Genomic DNA, 18,557 nt, shown 5'->3' with positions numbered 1-18,557 from the left:
TGTTTTCTGACTATTCACCTACTCATTTCTGCACCAGCTAGTTGCCTCTTCCCTTACTTTACATTTTTTTTGTCTTTTTGCCCCATTATATAACATTATCCTCTAAAACACAAGGCATACATGCATTGTGTTTGTGTCAAACAGGTTCACATCAACAGCTTTGTATTATTACAAGAAATGGTAACTATTTTGCTACAACTACCTTCAAGTGTTCCCAGGGCTCTAGGGCGTTCCTATGTGTTCAAAATTTACATTTACCTTTTTATTAAAATAGTGCTACCAACTAACAAACCATATGTAAAATGTAGCTTGCTGCTTACTTTTTTTTTTTTTTTAATTCTGCAGAACTGGCAGACTTTTCTCCATACACACACCAGAACAACCTATTTGGTTTCTGACCTTGATCACTTGCCTTATAGTCACATCATGCTTACAAACCCAAAGCATGGATCATCTGCAGCAAGTAATCCCTTGTAACACAACCTCCTCTTCCTTAAAGCTGAAAAGCTAACTTCTGGCAGTAAAAACATGACTGCGCCAGAAATGTAAAGGATACTTCCTCCTATTCTTTTTATGCTGTGTTTCAGTTAATACAAAATCGGTGTTTTCATCCTTCCCTTACTGGACTTGCTCTCACAACAGAGACATGTAAACTTTGACTTCTTTTCTCTTTATGCCTCCCCCAAGGAAAGGTTTGTAGTATTTTCAGATTTTGATAAACCAATGATCATAGTAACAGATTACAGCTATGGAAATACCACAACAACCACTACTGGTTTTGGAAGAAGAAAGAATGCAATTTACTTGTGCTGTCACTTGCACAGCCTGATGTCTAAAGTAGACAAGCTACTGAAGACTGCATTTTGTTTTTTCTCTCCCAGATTATAAAACAAGAGGCTTGGACTTAATGGGAGGAGAGGAATTCCAATCAATGTTCCCATTTAAACTGATGGTATCAGTGAAAAGAACCATTTGGTAGATGTGAGACACTTACTGATGCTTCCTTCATAAAATATTTACAATGAAGCACTGGACATGACCTATCCAGTGGAAAACTGGACAGAATCAAATGATTTGGTTCCAAGATTACAAACTAATAAAAAAGTCTGGAAACAGACTTCCTGTTTCTGGGGATAACAGGAAAAGGAGTTCCAAAAAAGGGATATGTACTTTCTTTGCCAGCTCTAAAAGTAGCCATTTTATGTGAGCATGTTTTGCTTTCACCTTCACATTAGGTAACATTTAATTTCTCTCTGGTGCGGTCTCACCAGTGCAGAGTACAGAGGGAGAATAACCTCCCTGGACCTGCTGGTCACACCATTTCTAATACAGGCCAAGATGCCATTGGCCTTCTTGGCCACCTGGGCACACTGCTGGCTCATGTTCAGTCGCTGTCAACCAACACCCCCAGGTCCCTCTCCTCCTGGCAGCTTTCCAGCCAGGCTTCTCCCAGTCTGTAGCACTGCACAGGGTTGTTGTGCCCCAAGTGCAGGACCCGGCATTTGGCCTTGTTAAACCTCATGCCATTGGACTCAGCCCAGTGGTCCAGCCTGTTCAGATCCCTTTGGAGCCTCCCTACCCTCCAGCAGATCAACACTTCCACCCAGCTTAGTGTCGTCTGCAAACTTGCTAAAGGAGCACTCAATGCCTTCATCCAGGTCATTGATAAAGACATTGAACAGGGCCGGGCCCAGCACTGAGCTCTGGGGGACACCACTTGTGACCAGCCTCCAGCTGGAGGTAATTCCATTTACCACCACTCTTTGGGCCCATCCACCCATCCAGTTTTTCAACCAGGATAGTGTGCGCCTGTCCAGGCCAGACGCAGTTAGTTTCCTAAGCAGAATGCTGTGAGGAACTGTGTCAAAGGCTTTATTGAAGTCCAAGAAGGTAACATCCACAGCCTTTCCCTTGTCCAGTAGCTGGGTCACTTTGTCATAGAAGGTGGTCAGGTTAGTTTGGCAAGACCTGCCTTTCACGAACCCATGTTGACTGGGCCTGATCACCTCTTTTTCTTGCATGTGCTTCATGATAGCACTCAAGATCACCTGTTCCATGACTTTCCCTGGCATTGAGGTCAGACTGACAGGCCTGTAGTTTCCTGGGTCCTCCCTGCGACCCTTCTTGAAGATGAGTATAACATCAGCCAGCCTCCATTCAAGTGGAACTTCCCCTGTCAGCCAGGACTGCTGGAAGATGATGGAAAGGGGGTTGGCAAGCACGTCTGCCAGCTCCTTCAATACTCTTGGGTGGATCCCATCTGGCCCCATAGACTTGTGAGTGTCTAATCGGGCAAGCAAGTCTCTAACCACCTCCTCTTAGATCATGGGAGCTTTGTTCTGCTCCTCTAGCTCTTGGGTATGTACACGCAGGGAATAACTTTCCTTACTTAAAGACTGAGGCAAAAAAGGAATTAAGTACCTCAGCCTTGTCCTCATCCTTTGTCACACTGTTCCCTTTGCATCCAATAAGGACGGAATATTCTCCCTGGTCCTCCTTTTACTGTAAACGTATTTACAGAAAGATTTTTTTATTATTTTCCACTGACCTCCTTAGACTGCTTCCTCTCCGCTGTACTGTACTTCCAGCAGACATCCGGAAGACTGAAGTCTCCCACAGGGACAAGAGCTAGCAATCTTGAGACTTCTCCCAGTTGTTTATAGAAGAGCTCATCAGCTTCTTCTTCCTTGCTGGGTGGTCTATAACAGACTCCTATCACAATATCCATCTTCTTGTGGGCTCCTCCGATTTGTACCCACAGGCACTCGATCCTGTCATCACCATAATCGAGCTCGAGGGAATCAAAGCACTCTCTAACATAGAGGACTAGCCCACCAACTCTCCTACCTTTCCTGTCCTGCCTCAAGAGTTTATATCCCACCATAGCAGCACTCCAGCTATACGAGTCATCCCACTACGTTTCTGTGATGGCAACTATGTCGTAGTCTCCTTGCCCTGCAATAGCTTCCAATTCCTCCTGTTTATTGCCCATGCTGCGTGCACTGGTGTAAATACACTTCAGCTGGGCTGTTAATCCCTCAGCTCTCATAAAGGGAGTAGTGTTCGCTCCCAAATGACTGGTACTTGGATTATTTAACCTACCAGTGCCAATTACATCCTTTCTGTCACTATATGTACTTGCCCCCACTCACTCTCAGTTGATATAATGGAGGTCCTTGCCAGCACACCATCTCTCAGGCACTGGAGTGCCACTTCCAGGCTCACTCCTGACTAGCCTGGCTTCATCCCCCTCCCCCTTCACATCTAGTTTAAAGCTCTATTAATGAGCCCTGCTAGATTTTTGGTGAGGATTTTTGAGGTCCCGCAGACTTAGGTATGTTTAGGTTCCTCAGGTGGTCATGTACCCCATCTTCCCTTACAGTGGGAGGGACTTTGCTCCCTCAATCCCTGCCCTGTGCTCCATCCACTCATGAGGTGGGAAGAAGGATTTCCCAGAGGACACTGGAGCAAGAACAGCTGATGAGCACCTCAGCCTTTTTCTTGTCTGTTGTTACCCGTTTCCCAGTCGTGTTCACTGGGGGGGAGCGTATGCCATACCTGTAGAAGCCCTTCTTGGTAGTCTTTGCATCCCTTGCCAAGTTCAGCTCCAGCTGCGTCTTGGCCTTCCTGACCCCATCCCGACATAACCAAGCAGCATCCCTATGCTCTTCCCAGGATACCTGTCCCTGCTTTCACTGTGCATCTCCTCCTTGCCCTTTTGTTTGACCAGCAGGTCTTGACTCGGCCATGCTGGTCTCTTGCTTTCCTCTCCTGATCTCTTACACCTGGAGATCGAGAGAAAAATGATACACGTAATAAGAGAGGTTGTCAAAGAAGTTGACACTGGTCAACATTTCCACGTTGATCTTTTCCAAGAGGAAGTTCTACTGACTGTCCGATTACTAGGGCATCCTTGCCAGCTGCACTCAGCATTTCAAGGTTCTGACTGAACCTCAATTTCATCACTGAAATCAGAAAGGAAATTTCAGACTTTACTATCAGAAGGTATTACCACACATGTCTACAATGATAACTGTGTAACAGAGGGCAGATCACTTCATTAATGTATGGAATTATTTTTTCCTGTCGATTTCAGCAGGTGAAGCTGAGAATCCAAGGGTGTAAATAAAGTTTAATTGCAAGTACAAAGAAATTAACCTTGCTATGCTATCCAAGTCAATGTGCAAGTTTAGCACTGATAAAATTAATTTCTTAGGAAAACAATAGGATAGGTTCATCTGAAATTCTTTGGACGTCCCAAACCCCACTGGAAAGAACTGCAAATTTGGAGTGTTTTTCAGTTTTCTGTAGGAGATTTGGATTCTGTTGGTTTTATACTATTAAACAGCTACACATTGTGCTAAAGTCTGCTCAACTATATTACCATTCCTTCACAAATAAAACATGCCTGCTGCCTTTGAGCTAAAACGTTCCTTCTATACCTCAACTACTCTTTTTCAGAATATTTTATTATTCACAGCATACATACTCTGCACATTTTTAAACTTACAACCAACTATAATTGCTGTTGAAGTAAACAAACTTTTTTTTTTACATTAAAGTATTTAATTAGTGAAACAGTCATTATCAATGTAACAAACTGAAAAATACAGCAACTTGATACAAGACTGAGGTAACAAAATACCTTGCCAAAAACCTAGATTCCAATGACAGCGTTATTACTGGTGAGACAGTTCACAAGAATTATAGAAAGAATCCTTACACAAACAGCATGCAGTGGACTGCTGGAAAATACAGCCAAAAATAGTGCAACAGTTTTCACACAAAACAAACCAAAATGTTGAAATTGGTTTATGTTATAATGTGACACTATTGTCAATTTGAGAACTACTTTCTTTGCCTCATTTTAGTGCTATTTGGAAAAACATGCATTTTGGCACTGAATTACATTAATATTGCACATTAATAAATTAATTATATTGCCTACATACATTTTATATCATCACAATTCCGAAAATACTAATTCTGAGATGTTTAATTTTACACTATTGCAGTTTTCTCTTTGACGGATGAAACATTGTATGGTTTGTGATACTTCTGTGAAAATGCTGTATTAATCAGTACTAATATGCAATATGTTGTGTTTCAATAGCAGGTTTCCATTTGTATTAAAAGTACCAGCTGACAGCAAATGGTACCAAATGACAGCATAAAAATTCAAATCAGCAACTATGAACTGTTTAACACTTAAAAACTCATTTTAAATTCATTCAAGGTATTTCAGTAATATTCTTACACTGCCATTCTTCTGGATATTTTATATTGTGCAGCAATTTCACAATTGCACTATACTCAAAAGATGTTTATCTGACTATTGTGTAAAACTATTATTTGCTATGTTCATCCTTCTTCTACATAATGCTTTTTAAATTCAAACAAGAGCAGTGTAAAGGAATTCAAGTTCCTTTTGATGCATTTCCAAATTGCAAGGTTTTGAGTAGGATTTGAGTTTGAGGATTGAGTAGGATTGAAAGATTTAATTTCTCCAAAGACTCATCACCTCCCAGTGACAAATGACTGCATTTAAGAATCATTCGGAAATATCGCCTTTCATTCATGCCACGCTTTTACGGGCACCATTATGGGTTCTGGCAAAGATGCTTCCTTTCTAGCTGGGAATCTGTTTTATAAGCAAGTGAAAACTCACTCTTTTGTATCTTCTCCATAGCTCATAATTTTGAGTAAAAGTATATTTTTGAACACTACCTCTTGTACATACGATAACATCTATAAAACTTTAAGATCCTTAAATTCTAAAAGTCTGAGTCAGTCCAGGCTCATTCTGTTGGTACTGTCTCACTAAGCAGTTACTGTTCTTTCCAAGCGAGGCTTCTTAAACATAACTGAAAGCTGTTACAACATCCTTAGTTTATCTCAATTGCAATGTGCTGGAAAATATGTCATGAGTCTTCATTGGTGTTCACTTCCACTACCTCACATCAAAAATTAGTAGGTATTTACATACTTCTAATGTCTGTATACTTCATGTCAATTAGTGTTCCATTTTAAATTTAGCTTAGATTTAAGACAGATCAAGTTACTCCCTCCTAAGGGGACAGGGCTACTAATAAAGTAACCGTAAGGAAACCTCTCGACTCAACAGTTCTGTTTTGGTTAGTATGTCATTGCGTCAGTCACCGTTCTGCACATGGTTCAAACCCTGTAAGTGCCAGTAACAGACAATACAGGTGGCCATAGGTGGCACAAGCATTAGAACGGCCATCCACGTAACACTTGTATCTACGTGAATAATCTTACTGATAACTAAGCACAACAGTCCACAGGTGCAGAATAGTTCAGATTATATCATATTCTAACAGTCTGAAGTCATTTAATGGCGGCACAATTTTACCACATTCAAAAGCTTCTATGCTGTCACTAATAGCATTGGATGCTCTGCTTCCTGAGATACCAGTGTTTTTCCTAGCTCAAAGTTGTATCAATTTGGCAAAAAAGGAGAAAAAAAAGATATAAATATATTTTGCATTACCACTCTTTTCATGCAACTCTTGAGCTATCAAAGGAACTCTGTCAACTTTACATACTCTTCCACACAGGTATTTGTCTGTTGTTGTTGTTAAAGAAGTTTTAAAATAAAAATGTAGAAAATCATGCCAGTCCATAGAACAAATACTCCTACTGCCTGGGAGCTTGTTCTTATACAGACTCTGTTCAATTAAAATGACTGCCATTTTTCCCACAGTTTGTAAGCTAGAGCAATTTTTGGAAACTCAGAAGAGTTTTTCCAGTGACTGATGAAGTGTGAATACTGGTGTCTTATGGCAAAAGAGTTTAAAACATAAAAAGTGCTGAACTTAACGTGGGAACAGAAAAAGACTATGACCACAGCAATGCTAGGGCACAGCAGGCTTACAGCTGTGGCTGCAGAGAATTCTTTCAGAGAAGGTCCTACATTCTTTTTTTTGTTGCCTAGACACTGGTGTGCAGGCTACTTTGTACTTGCTCCATGGTCAGGCAGTCTTGCCTAGGTTTCACTGCCATAATGAATTCATAATGCCAGTACCACATGCCAGAACGCTGCGTCAAAAAGATGCATCTGCACTGGAATTGAGTGGCGGTGAGCAGTCCACAGAAAGACAGAACAGAAACAATGATGTGGAGTCAATCTGAGAGGCCAGGTCCATGTGATACCTAACATATGACTACCTGCTTCCCTGTACCATGAGATCTAAAATAAAGAACACTCAGACTGAAGGAAAAAAACTAAGCAACTATGCCACTAGTAAGAGATGAAAGATGACCTTTTGTACAACATAAATTTAAACAGCCTTAAATCCATCACCAGGGCACTCCTGAGTAACATAACTCAGCGAAAAGAAAAGTAGCTGTCCTGTGCCAAAATACAATTTTTCCCAAATAGCTCAAATGTGAACAGCAGAATTGTCCAAAGATTTGATACAAAATCTGAGGCAGCCACATTGCCAAGCGACTCAGTGCACTTAAGATTATAAAAATGTTGTTCCACAATTTTCTATTCTAATTGACACTTCGCAGCAAGTTAACACTGTCAATCATTCTGTGCATTAGAAAGAACTGAAACCCAACGTGGGCCAAATATTCTTCAGTCACACAAAGCAGCTTAACAATAAAAAGAACTGCTTAAAAAAGAATAGGCGGAAGATATGATGCTCAGTTTGTGGTCAAACGTCAGTTCATGGCAGTCTCTGACCACAAAAAGCTGAGGGTTCTAGAATCCTGCAGGAGTCAGGATTAATGTTTTGTCCATCTAACTTGTCTGCTTTCACTCAGTGCATGAGACTATGACTGGTCCTAAGGACAACATTCACTTTCTGCTTTTAAAAGCTGAATCAGAATAACTTTCAAGTTACATGGGAAAGTGCTGAAATAATTGTGGCTGGCTCATGTCAGGAAAACCATTCTCCTCTTCCTCCTTAGAAATCAATAGCCTGTTTCTTCAGTTTGGCACTTGAAGTTGCACCAGGTAGGAGAGCAAATTATTCGAATGACATTAGGTTAGCAGGTACCTGGAAAAGAACGTAAATTATTCAGCAGTATAATGCTCCTGAGCCTATTATGGCACTGGGAAAAGAAGGCTCACACCGTAACTGCGCAGAAAGATAAAGACTCGAGTGACTTTTCTATTCATGGGCCAAATCCAGCCAAAGTATTCTAAGAAATCACCAGTATGCATGGAGGGAGGGGGGATGTGTGCGTGTAAAGAAGATTCTCAAGCTGCATCCTGTTTTAAGTCCTATATGGATCAGTATCCTATTAAAATAACCTTTGGAAATCCTTTTAAGAATGAACATTTTCCTCAAGAGAAGAATGAGGCTCCTATACAAAGGACAAAGAACACTTTATAGGACATTCTTCAATGGCACCTAGAGACCCAGGCACTGGAGTAAATGTGAACGCGGTTGCTTTCTTTGTCCATGAGAAATCCCCTTCTGAAGTTAAGATGGGCTTACTTCACTTGAAGCAGTAAGTGTAGAGGTTTTATGCTGTTAAGTTAACCAAACCTATAGCTAGACCTGCACAAATCCTGATTTGGTGGGAATTTTGTAGTTTTAAATACTTTTTATTCCTTCTATTGAAAAACTGGATCAATGTACAAAATAGGGAATTCTCTCTGTCTCTCTGTCTCTCCAAGATTGCTTGTGCACAGATTGAAAAGAGGTATCTTTTCTAGTAAGGACTGTAAACAAAAAAGTGAGTAAAAATAAGTTTCACAGCCTTACCTGAGGCTTGTTGCTTTTGCATGCGTCGTCCAAGTGCTTATGCCATAATATTGCATGAAACCTCGAACCAGCATGGAACTTGTAAACATTGCCTACAAAACCAGGAAAACCAAAGGCTTGAAATTTGCAGACAGACATGTAGTGCCAAGGGATTATAATTTCTGTGCAGAAGCCAAGGTCCTGAAGTGAACTGTTAAATTAATTTGCACCTCAAATGCTCAAACAGGATGTTGCTCATGTAACAGAGGCTACGTGAGGTGTGTTCTCCAACAGTGTTCTTGGGTGAAGGGAACACAAGAACACGTGTGGCCAACAAAGCCAAGAGAAGCATATTGGCAGAGAGGCCGGATTACAGCCACAGAAAAGACCACTTAGGTCACATCTAATTTACCTCTGCCTTCTTCTCATTAAGACTGTTGTGGTTACTGCCCAAACTCTTATGAACGCTTTTGATATTTATGAACTTAGTTTTCTTCAGTTTCCTACTGCAAGTTTCCTCCATGCCTTGTTATTTTGTAAATTGTGTCTCGCAATCAAATACATTATGCGTTTCAGACAACACCCAAGAGCTGCACTTTGCACAGTAGATGCAAATCCAAGTCCAGCACCAAAGCTGAAACCGTGAAAAGTGAAGGAAGCCTGCAGTATCTTTATGTAACCAGTCAAAATGCAAAGCAACTGCATGGGCTTTCTTATATTTTGAAGTTTATGGAGTTTAATCAAGGCAGGAGAATCATAGAATAGAATCACAGAATCACTAGGTTGGGAAAGTCCTTTGAGATGATCCAACCACACCTGTCCACTACTAAGTTAAATCATGGTACTTCAAGTTGAGTATTAAAAAGCTTTTGGCTTTAAGTTGAGTACTTAAAAAGCATTTTTGGTAAATGGTTTGATGTTTGAAGAATTTTCAATTGGCCTCAGTGAAAGACAAGATTTGATATTGACCAATTTTAAGAAAGCTATTCAGAAACTTGGAGATCAGCACATGTGGGCACAAGGGCAGGGAGCAATCTCATATTAGATCGGCAATTTCTGCAAAAATTACAGTAACTGCCAAGATATAGCAATGCCTCTGTAGGCACCAGAGAAGCTGGACTCGGTGATCCGGTGGGTCTCTTCCAACCTGGTTATTCTGTGATTCTGTGATTCTGTGATATTGTAAATACATGTGCAATTTCATATGTAAGGCTTCCTCTTGGAAAGTCTATCTTAAATATGTCTCTCCTTTGGTCTTTTAAGTAAGTGCCACTGTAAGTTCTGCAATCTACAAACTCATTAATAGAGATTAATCTACCTCCTGTCACAGAACTATAAAGCAGACAAGGTCCATCCTGTGACAACTACCTTTGTCAGGGTTATTTAGCTGGAAAATATCAGGATGTTCAGGGTCGTCGGGAAGCGCCACCATCCAGCCCACAACAGAGACTTTTTTACCGGGGGTAGATTTGTACTGGAAGAGACAGACATGTGAGTCACAGCTGGACCGCGCTAGGGGTTACCTTCCGACCATAAAAGCTGTGCAGACGTACGGCTTAGCATGGAACAGGAAGTGTACTTCAAACGCTCTTCCAGATCTGCTTATGAATATGCAATTTTTGGTTTTAAGCTTACACGCAATTTCAAGCTTACATGTTTTCTTTCAGTGCCTCTTAAAGATTTTGCTCCAAAGTACAGAAGAGTTGATCCTGAAAGCATTACCCAGTATCTTGTCCATGAAGAGAGCTGAATCAGAAAGGAAAAAAAATTAGGAAAAACTCTGCATATCTCTGACATTTCAAAAATCTATTCACAAGCAAGTCCAAGCGCTATCAAAGCTGATTTCAGAAGCAAGGAATGGAGAGTTGGGTAAAGAGCGTCTCCTGCTGTAAACCATCCCAGCTACCTACATTTGGCTGGCTGACTGTGAATTCAATCCATCTTACTTGGGTATTTCATAAAAACACCACGACTGATTGCTTCACAGCAAAATAGTGTGCTGTGTTCTACTGGAGAGAGCTTATATTTCCACATCTGATCAATGCTATTTATTGAGATGACATCTCCGTAATTATTCACATCTTTTAGCCATAAATAGGAAGGCTGCAAATAAAAAAAAAATCAATGAACTCTACAGAAAACAAAAAAATACCAAATACGTAGGACCAGAATGATGTGAAACCTCTGAATTTGGATTAAGTATGAATTACTGTGACTTTGGTGCTATGGGCAGATGCCCTGCAGCCTTCCAATTTCACCACAATACTAAATTTCTGCCCTCAAAGAAATGCATGCTAGTTTATAGAGCTGCTGTACCCTTGCTCTGTTTTCACAACCTAGAGACGTTACTTGCAAATGCAGGAAAAAGCATAACTGCTGTGGATCAAAGGGCACACAAAGGTTATATTATAACCCAGATATAACTTCAAACAGAAAATGTTTTTACAGTTGATAATAACAAGGAACGCTGTTTTGTGTGGTATCAAGCTGCAGGTTTAATCTCATCACAGAAATTTAAGCAGCCACTACTAAATTAGAATCACAGGAAGAATTAGAATCACTTACTGTAGGTTTCTTGCCTTCTTTGAGTAATGTTTTTCGTTTTAGCGGCCCTTCCATGGTAATGACTCCTGTGGAACTACCTAAGGTGCAGCTGCAGGCCCCTGTGGGGCTGGAGAGACAAAATGTTGCCATATGTATTTGAGCAGACAAATATGGATAAGAAGCAAGCAATACAATTTAGCTCTAAATATATTATTCCTGCACTGCCTTACATACACTGTATCATTTAACACTTGACTTGATAAAGCGTTTTCCAGACCTAGATATCAAATAGGAATCAGAATCTTTGAGAAACAGCAAATCTGTGAAAGGTTCTATTCTGGGGACTTAGATGTGAAAAAATAAAACAAAATACACTAAATACTGAGTCTCAAAGTCAAAGGGAAAACAGACCATCTTCTGTTTTATTCTGGATAATTACACAAATTACCTGGATTTCTGGGAATGTACAGGTTAAATTTTGGCAATAAAAGCCCCCACAAATGTAATTTTATCTAAAAATAAACTTTGGCTATCAAAAAATAATGTTGGAAATCACACTGGCTAACTGGAAACAAGTTGGGAAAACTATATAAAACCACCAACTGTACAGTGATTAAAATATTTTTTTCCTTTCCCAGTGAAAAAGCATTACACCTGAAAGAACCCAAGAAGAGGCTAAGTTAGAAAAACAACGACCCATTACCAAAGAGTGACTGGCAGGTCTGGAGGCAGTGATCTGTTGGAACTACCTGCTGCTAAGCTCTCTTCATTCCATGGGATCACAGATCTGGTAGTCGTACAAATGTAAAGGCCAGTGAAGTTTACCAGAGCCAACTAAATCATGTCTAATAATGAATGCAAGGAAAAGGACATGTGTATGAGGTACCATTCCACTGTGCAAGGAAGACTACTCTGTCTCTGACCAAGGATGACAGTGTCATATAAACACACGCTGGTGAAAATAACACACAGCAGAACCCACCTACACCAGAACAGCACTTTATACGGCAGAAGCATCTTCTTCGGTTAAAGGGAACTGTTTTGTCTGTGCTAATCTGTATTCCTGCTGATTCTAGTTTTCTGATAAAAGCAGTAGAAGATTCCAGAGAAGGAGGAATGAACACAAGCACTAGAATTACTTGCTGGCAGATAAATGTAAGAAATGTATTTTAGAGAATAATTCTTCTTTGTAGATTTAATAGGCTTTTCAAATTTTTCTCTTCTTATATTTTATATTTCTAGCTTGAACACATTTTTGAAAGAAAGCTACCATGGACCTGTCCAAATCCAGAAGCAGGTGTAATAGCTGAAATATTGTTCCAAAATCTGATCCCTTACTTATTTATAACGTATGTATTTTTATTCCTGTCTAACTTCTTCTAGTGCTATCAAACACTACTAGCTCAAGTAAAACATCTACATTTATATTTCCACATTGTATCAACATTTTAACAGTAGCTGAAGCAAACTAATTTATACAAAATAATAACTGGCTGGATTTAAACTCCAACTGAATCTCAGTATCTGCACAATACTGTTTCAGGGCCCTATTTTCTTATACTTCTTGACTTCCCACGGCCACAGAATTTATCAAGTCCAGGTCAAGTATGGATGCAATGAATGATTTTGCCCCTCTAACTACACACAATTTTCCACGTCACCTCTCTTTGGGCTTCGGGTGTACTACCGTTTTCTGAAAAGTCTCGGTTTTAGTGACTAGCAACACTGGGAGTGCCTGCTATACATGGCCCTGCAAGATGTTCACTTTCTTACATGTTTTAACACCTCTTTACCATACAAAGTCAACACACCATATTACAGCTCTCTGACACAAACAGATGTTATGAGTAGCTGTCCTGCAAACCAGTAAATAAATATTGAGAAAAGGTCAAGAAGGTATCCTTCTAACAGCACCGTTCATTAGAGAAGACAAAGATGGCCTCCATCACAAACCTGCTTCTACAATGTTATACCCCCAAAGCAGACACTAGTCTTCCACAATATGGAAGCCAGATAAAATTAGTCAAATCAATAGCTAAACTGAGTTTCAACTGAATGGGCCATACTCATGCTTCAGCATTAATGGGGATTTTGACAAGCAGAAGACTCCCACGAGTTGATATGGTCACACAGGTATACTTTTGGACACAAAATACATTATGCTAGGAAAGTGTACAGACCCAAAGGAAAGTTAAGCACCATACACTGAGCAAGGTAGACCCTGAACTGTACCTGTAGACACAGCTTCGACTCCTAGGAGAATTCCGGATCGGTACCCTCCAGTTAGGCCCCAGCGTAGCATATAAACGACCCCTGTTTGTGAATGCAAATATCCGATGAGGGAAACTCTAGTCTGAGACTTCAACAATTAGGGTTTGGTGAACATGACAGACAGAGTTCCCAATCCTTTCATGTCCATGGGATGAAAACCACAATAACTTGATAGTGCTTTATTTCAAAACATTTGCCATTTTTTCCTAACTAATCAATAATTTGATAAAAATAACTATTGATTTAGGGCTTACCTACATTAGGGATCATTAATGAATTTCTTAGCTAAGCCTGTAGAGTGCTCAGTGAGCATACAGGAAGACTAACTCACCTTTCAAGCCCTGACAGCAGCTCCTCACTAAATTCTGAGCTTTCACTGCTATCTAGAGAAAGAGCAGTAAAGAGAAGGAGTAAGAAAACCACCCAAGGGAAAATGCAAAGCCAATGTACATGGATCAACAGAAAAATCTTTATACAGTACCATGGAAATTGCTTACTCAAATCATCCTTCAAAGTTGAAGTCCTTAGAGTTCACAGTAAAGTCTAAAATTGGAAAAGGCTTACATGAGCCTTTCCATTTATAATATCTCACTGATGAATGAACTCATTGTTGATGCTGTGTGTAAACACCACACACCTACATGTTACTTTGATTTTCATTGTGCTGCTTTCCCTTCAAATGCTGAGCACTTCAGGAACACAAAATCCAGTTACTTTGTAAGACAATATTTCTACCACAACATCTGTAAGTTGATTCAAGTTATCAGACATGATATCATTGTTTGCTTTTAACAAGCAAGTACACTTGTAACAGATGATATGTGATCTCTATGCTGCTGCTAGGAGCCATAACATATCAATATGATGGTACTCCCAGTGATAGTCTCTATTTCTCCTCCAAGCCTGTGACCAATTTGTCCCTCCTTCCTTGGCACAGCTATTTAAGTCTGAGTTTTAATTTGCCCAGGACTGATAGATCTAACACTCAGTATAACAGAGTGAGCTGTGCCTGTATTTTCAGAAGTTCAAAGATTGTCTCGGTGACAAACTCTTCTTGGTCAGTAACCTGCTACCCTTCACAGTCCACTTCCTATTCTAGAAATAGCCCAAGTCACTTAAAAGGTGGCCTTCCCTTGCTTAGAATACAGATTCTCAATCACCTTCTTTTCATCGTAATAACTATTTGATTAATTATAATACCATAACGTAGTTGTGATCATCCTCTTTCACGAGTTCATTTTATGCTTCCTTTGAAGGCTCAAAGAGCACAGCAAAACTATTCTCCCGTGTGCTAAAATATATCATTAAAGTTTTCACTGTGAAAAGGGAGTTTTCAAAATATATACCCACTTTGTAGTAGCACTTGTTTTTTTCCTGCTGAAAGCTTACAAACACTCTGTGTCACAACAGAGCATGTACAAAGCCAAACTTCCTTCATGCCACTTTTATCAAAACCATCAGTAGGCAACTGAGGAAAGTGGAGATGTAACTGAGTCGCACTTCTGATCCACTTGCTTCCATGAAAGCAACCAGCCTTTGCACAGTAGCTGCTGATCTTCCTAATTCCCTACTTGTGGGTATGAATTTGAGTTTCCTGAGCACTGGGACAGAAAAGCAGGAATGTCAGTTCCCCACACAGACTCTACCTATGGAAAGGCCATTGGTGAGGAGTGAGGGCAGCAGGTGGCTGCGGTCTGGGCTGTGGGACTCCAGGACGCTGTCATCCAGGAGGTGCCGTGGCTTCTCTGTCGGGAAGGTGGCGCTTTTGCTCTCCACTACGCTGAACTGACACATCATGCTGGAAAAATGGAAAGAGAAAAATGCAGAACTCCTCTTATGCCATCTATTAGCAACCCTTGGCTCCCAATGCTTCCACTCAGACTTCGCCTTATCTATAGGTTATTAAACAGAGGCAATTAAACAGTCCTGCTCACCATCTCCCTCTGCTTAACATATGCTCCTTGACTACCAAAACAGGTTTCAGATTTTAGAGGTCTTTGTGAGTAACAACTATTAAACTTCTGCAGATGGAAGGTTTTAAGTTTTTTGACTCCTCTCCATACAAAACCTGAACACCCTGAGTGGAGGCAAAGTAGAGAAACAGGAAAAGACAACTTCAGCTAAGGCACTGCTTTGTGGTCTTTCACAAAGCTGAACTAACACATCAACACTCTCACATGAACTTCTTTTCCTCTAACCCATTAACTGTGAAATTTATTAGGTGCCGAAACCTTAAACAGGAAGCATACGCTCTCCCTTAGATGGGTAAATGGTAGTGTTTCTAACCCATATTACCCAGGTAAAAGAGTGCAGAAGGTCACATCTTTCCTGAATAAGATGTGCCAAGCAGCTATGAAGTTTCCTAGATGTTTAAAAAAAACCAAAACACAACAACAAAAAAAAATCAGTTATGCACACCAGGAATCCACAGACCAAAGTAGATACACAGCTTTCGAGTACTGCCAACGTCTGGCATTGGCAGAGAACAGTCAGCAAAAATACCAACGTGTCAAGAGAAAACCTAGAAAATACACAGAAAAGCCTGAAGCTCTCTTCCAGTGCAAGGCACAAATACAAGAGTCTTCTCAAATACCAGAGTGTTCTGCTGCCTTCTTAAACTTTTGTGATGCATGACACTGCCTGAACACGAGTACTGACTTGTTTCCCAGGCTGTGACTCTTCCTGTGCCGTGGTACAGGAGGCGTAGGTAGACTTGCTGCTACTGAAGCATCAGGACACGTGGGTCTCCTGCTGAATTTCATAATTGCTGACACGTCAGATGGACCTAAAAGACAGAGATCCTTTACCACTGAACTAATGCAAAACCCAGAAAATGGCACGGGCTGGTGTGTTTTGCTACTGATTGAAAGGAATTGTTACAGGTAGCCAATGAAGAACTGTTCCTTGCACATTAGGGTTACACCATCCATTTCTGTTATGAATTCATCTCCATAATCTTGAGCTGTCTGGAAGTAATTTTAAAAACATCTTTGCACATACTTTTAACAATGAACTCCTACAAAAAGTCTTGGCATCCATGCAGCAGCTGGATGTGCCAAAGTGCAATAAACAGAAGAACAAAGCCAGTTTGTACTTCGGGTGTGAGCAAGAATGCTCACACATGTTTTGAATTTTGTTCACAACTCCATGTTGTGAACAAACTGTAAACAACCTGCTCACACTGACTCACTCCTTGAGCACGTAAAAGAAAGCAGGGGCTTTTCATGGATCTAATGGCCACACAGATGCACTGCTTCTCAGTCATCTATGAGCTCTAGAGATGTCTCACTGCAAATATTCTTCCTCTCATTTTACAGATTTTATGACGCCTCACAGAAAACATGGACAAGCTGTTATTGTTCCAGTTCCCTGATGCTGTTTGCAAAAGGCTGGCTAGCAGTGAACTTCGCAGTACAGTGGAGAACAACATGGCCTATCATCATCCTTCCATGAATGCAAGGGTATTCTTGGCTTCACAACAAATAGCTGAGACTTCACTTTTAAACATTCAGTTGTGGGATGGTGCTTGTGACAGCAGAGGGTAATAGTGGTCACTAAGTGGCTGCCTACTCCATATCCATCTCCAGACTTGGTACAGTTCAGGTAGCAGCAAAGCGGACTTTCCTCTACGTTACAGAAACCACTTTATGGAGGCTCCAGAGACCTCAGCTTAGTCAGCTTCTGGCCTCTGACCTAAAGCCACCCACTAAGAAGTCGACAGATACAGACACTTTGTGATGTGAAAAACCACACACAACTACGATTAGAATCCTTACAAAAGTGTCTGGCGTTAAACAGGTGACAAACAGAAATTGAAAAGAGTCCCAAACAAACCACCAGCATTCCAGGGCACAGTGTGACAAAAGGATGTGAAGGTACTCTCATAACAGAAACAATTCTGAGAGGGTGGCTGATCACTGGAACAGGGCCCCTAGGGAAGTGGTCATGGCACTAAGCCTGTCGGAGTACGGGGAGTGACTGGACAACGCTCTTAGCAATATAGTTTAGTTTTAGGTAGAACTCTGAGGAGCAGGGAGTTGGACTCAATGATCCTTATTTATCCCTTCCAACCTGCAATAGTCTATGAAACTCTGTTATACAGGCCACTCCATCTCTCCCCAAGCACAGAAGTGAGCCATCAATTTCTTCTGCCTTGAACAGAGGATTCATGAGACACAAGAAGAAACAGAACAACCAGTAATGACTTTGTCCTAGTAAGAGGCAAAAAATACTAGAAATAGATGGAAGATGTCCTACTGTTCCTACCCACTCTGCCATATGGATGTATATCAAGTTGTATGAAATATAGGAATTAATTCCAAATTATTTTCATTTCTCCACAGCTCAGGCTCAGGAATTTCACCATGAGCTGGGTCATTACTATGGAGAATTGTAACAGTTTTCCCCTGTCAGTAAGGTGAAAAATCTTACCCACACTGTTCTGCACATTTGAGCAAACTGTTCATTGTGCTGTATAACTAATGCAAGGAGCCTCAAGACAAACAGAAAAAGAGGAAACCGTTTCTAGCAAGAGTGAGAGGGGAAAGAAGTTCGTTAGAGGAACCTTCAGTAATATCAATTTAGTGGGAGAACAAAAAGAGAAAACAGTTTGTAATCCTGTTTTCTACCTTATTCCTATGTACAATCTTCTCCAGGACAGTGGTTCTGCCTGCCTGTTGTTGCTACCCTCATACAATTGAGAACTTGTGAAACACCTCACCAGTAGCACAAGTCACTGGCATATGTGAATTCAGAGGAGGTCTTAGGCTTAAAAGCCACATGCAGTTTGAAACAAATGCACCTGTAATCATCACTCGATCCAGAGACTCAATGTGAACCATAGGCCTGGGAGGTAGGAAGAGGGACGAGTACAATGTTCTGCTGCATTTTCAATTAAAATTTGTTGCATTTGGGCTATAGGATGACATTAGAAGCTTCTTCTCTGAAGACAATAGGGTTCAACTTCCTCTTCTGCCACGGGGGCTAAGCACAAGTTACAACATAAAAAAGGGTGAATCTAAG

At 40.7% G+C, this 18,557-nt stretch overlaps 1 protein-coding gene across 6 annotated transcripts in view; it reads right to left on the bottom strand.

Moving 5' to 3' along the window:
- Positions 1-4,543: 4,543 nt before the first annotated feature.
- Positions 4,544-18,557, bottom strand: part of RALGPS1 (Ral GEF with PH domain and SH3 binding motif 1) — a 76,416-nt gene continuing 62,402 nt past the window's right edge. For 4 of the 6 annotated variants that reach the window (XM_069873453.1, XM_069873452.1, XM_069873451.1 and 1 more), the window contains 9 exons: positions 16,194-16,320; positions 15,182-15,333; positions 13,867-13,918; positions 13,497-13,577; positions 11,286-11,391; positions 10,374-10,466; positions 10,089-10,194; positions 8,742-8,833; positions 4,544-8,027 (listed from right to left, as the gene is read on the bottom strand). In XM_069873453.1, the coding sequence (XP_069729554.1) occupies positions 7,998-8,027; positions 8,742-8,833; positions 10,089-10,194; positions 10,374-10,466; positions 11,286-11,391; positions 13,497-13,577; positions 13,867-13,918; positions 15,182-15,333; positions 16,194-16,320 (839 nt within the window). In that variant the 3' untranslated portion in view covers positions 4,544-7,997. Of the gene's footprint in view, positions 8,028-8,741; positions 8,834-10,088; positions 10,195-10,373; positions 10,467-11,285; positions 11,392-12,404; positions 12,542-13,496; positions 13,578-13,866; positions 13,919-15,181; positions 15,334-16,193; positions 16,321-18,557 lie in introns of those variants that run through there. The other 2 variants (XM_069873455.1, XM_069873456.1) reach the window with 2 other exon arrangements.

This window comes from Phaenicophaeus curvirostris, chromosome 20 (assembly GCF_032191515.1).
Source record: "Phaenicophaeus curvirostris isolate KB17595 chromosome 20, BPBGC_Pcur_1.0, whole genome shotgun sequence".
NCBI lineage: Eukaryota > Metazoa > Chordata > Aves > Cuculiformes > Cuculidae > Phaenicophaeus > Phaenicophaeus curvirostris.
This window is presented reverse-complemented; position numbering and strand designations above follow the sequence as displayed.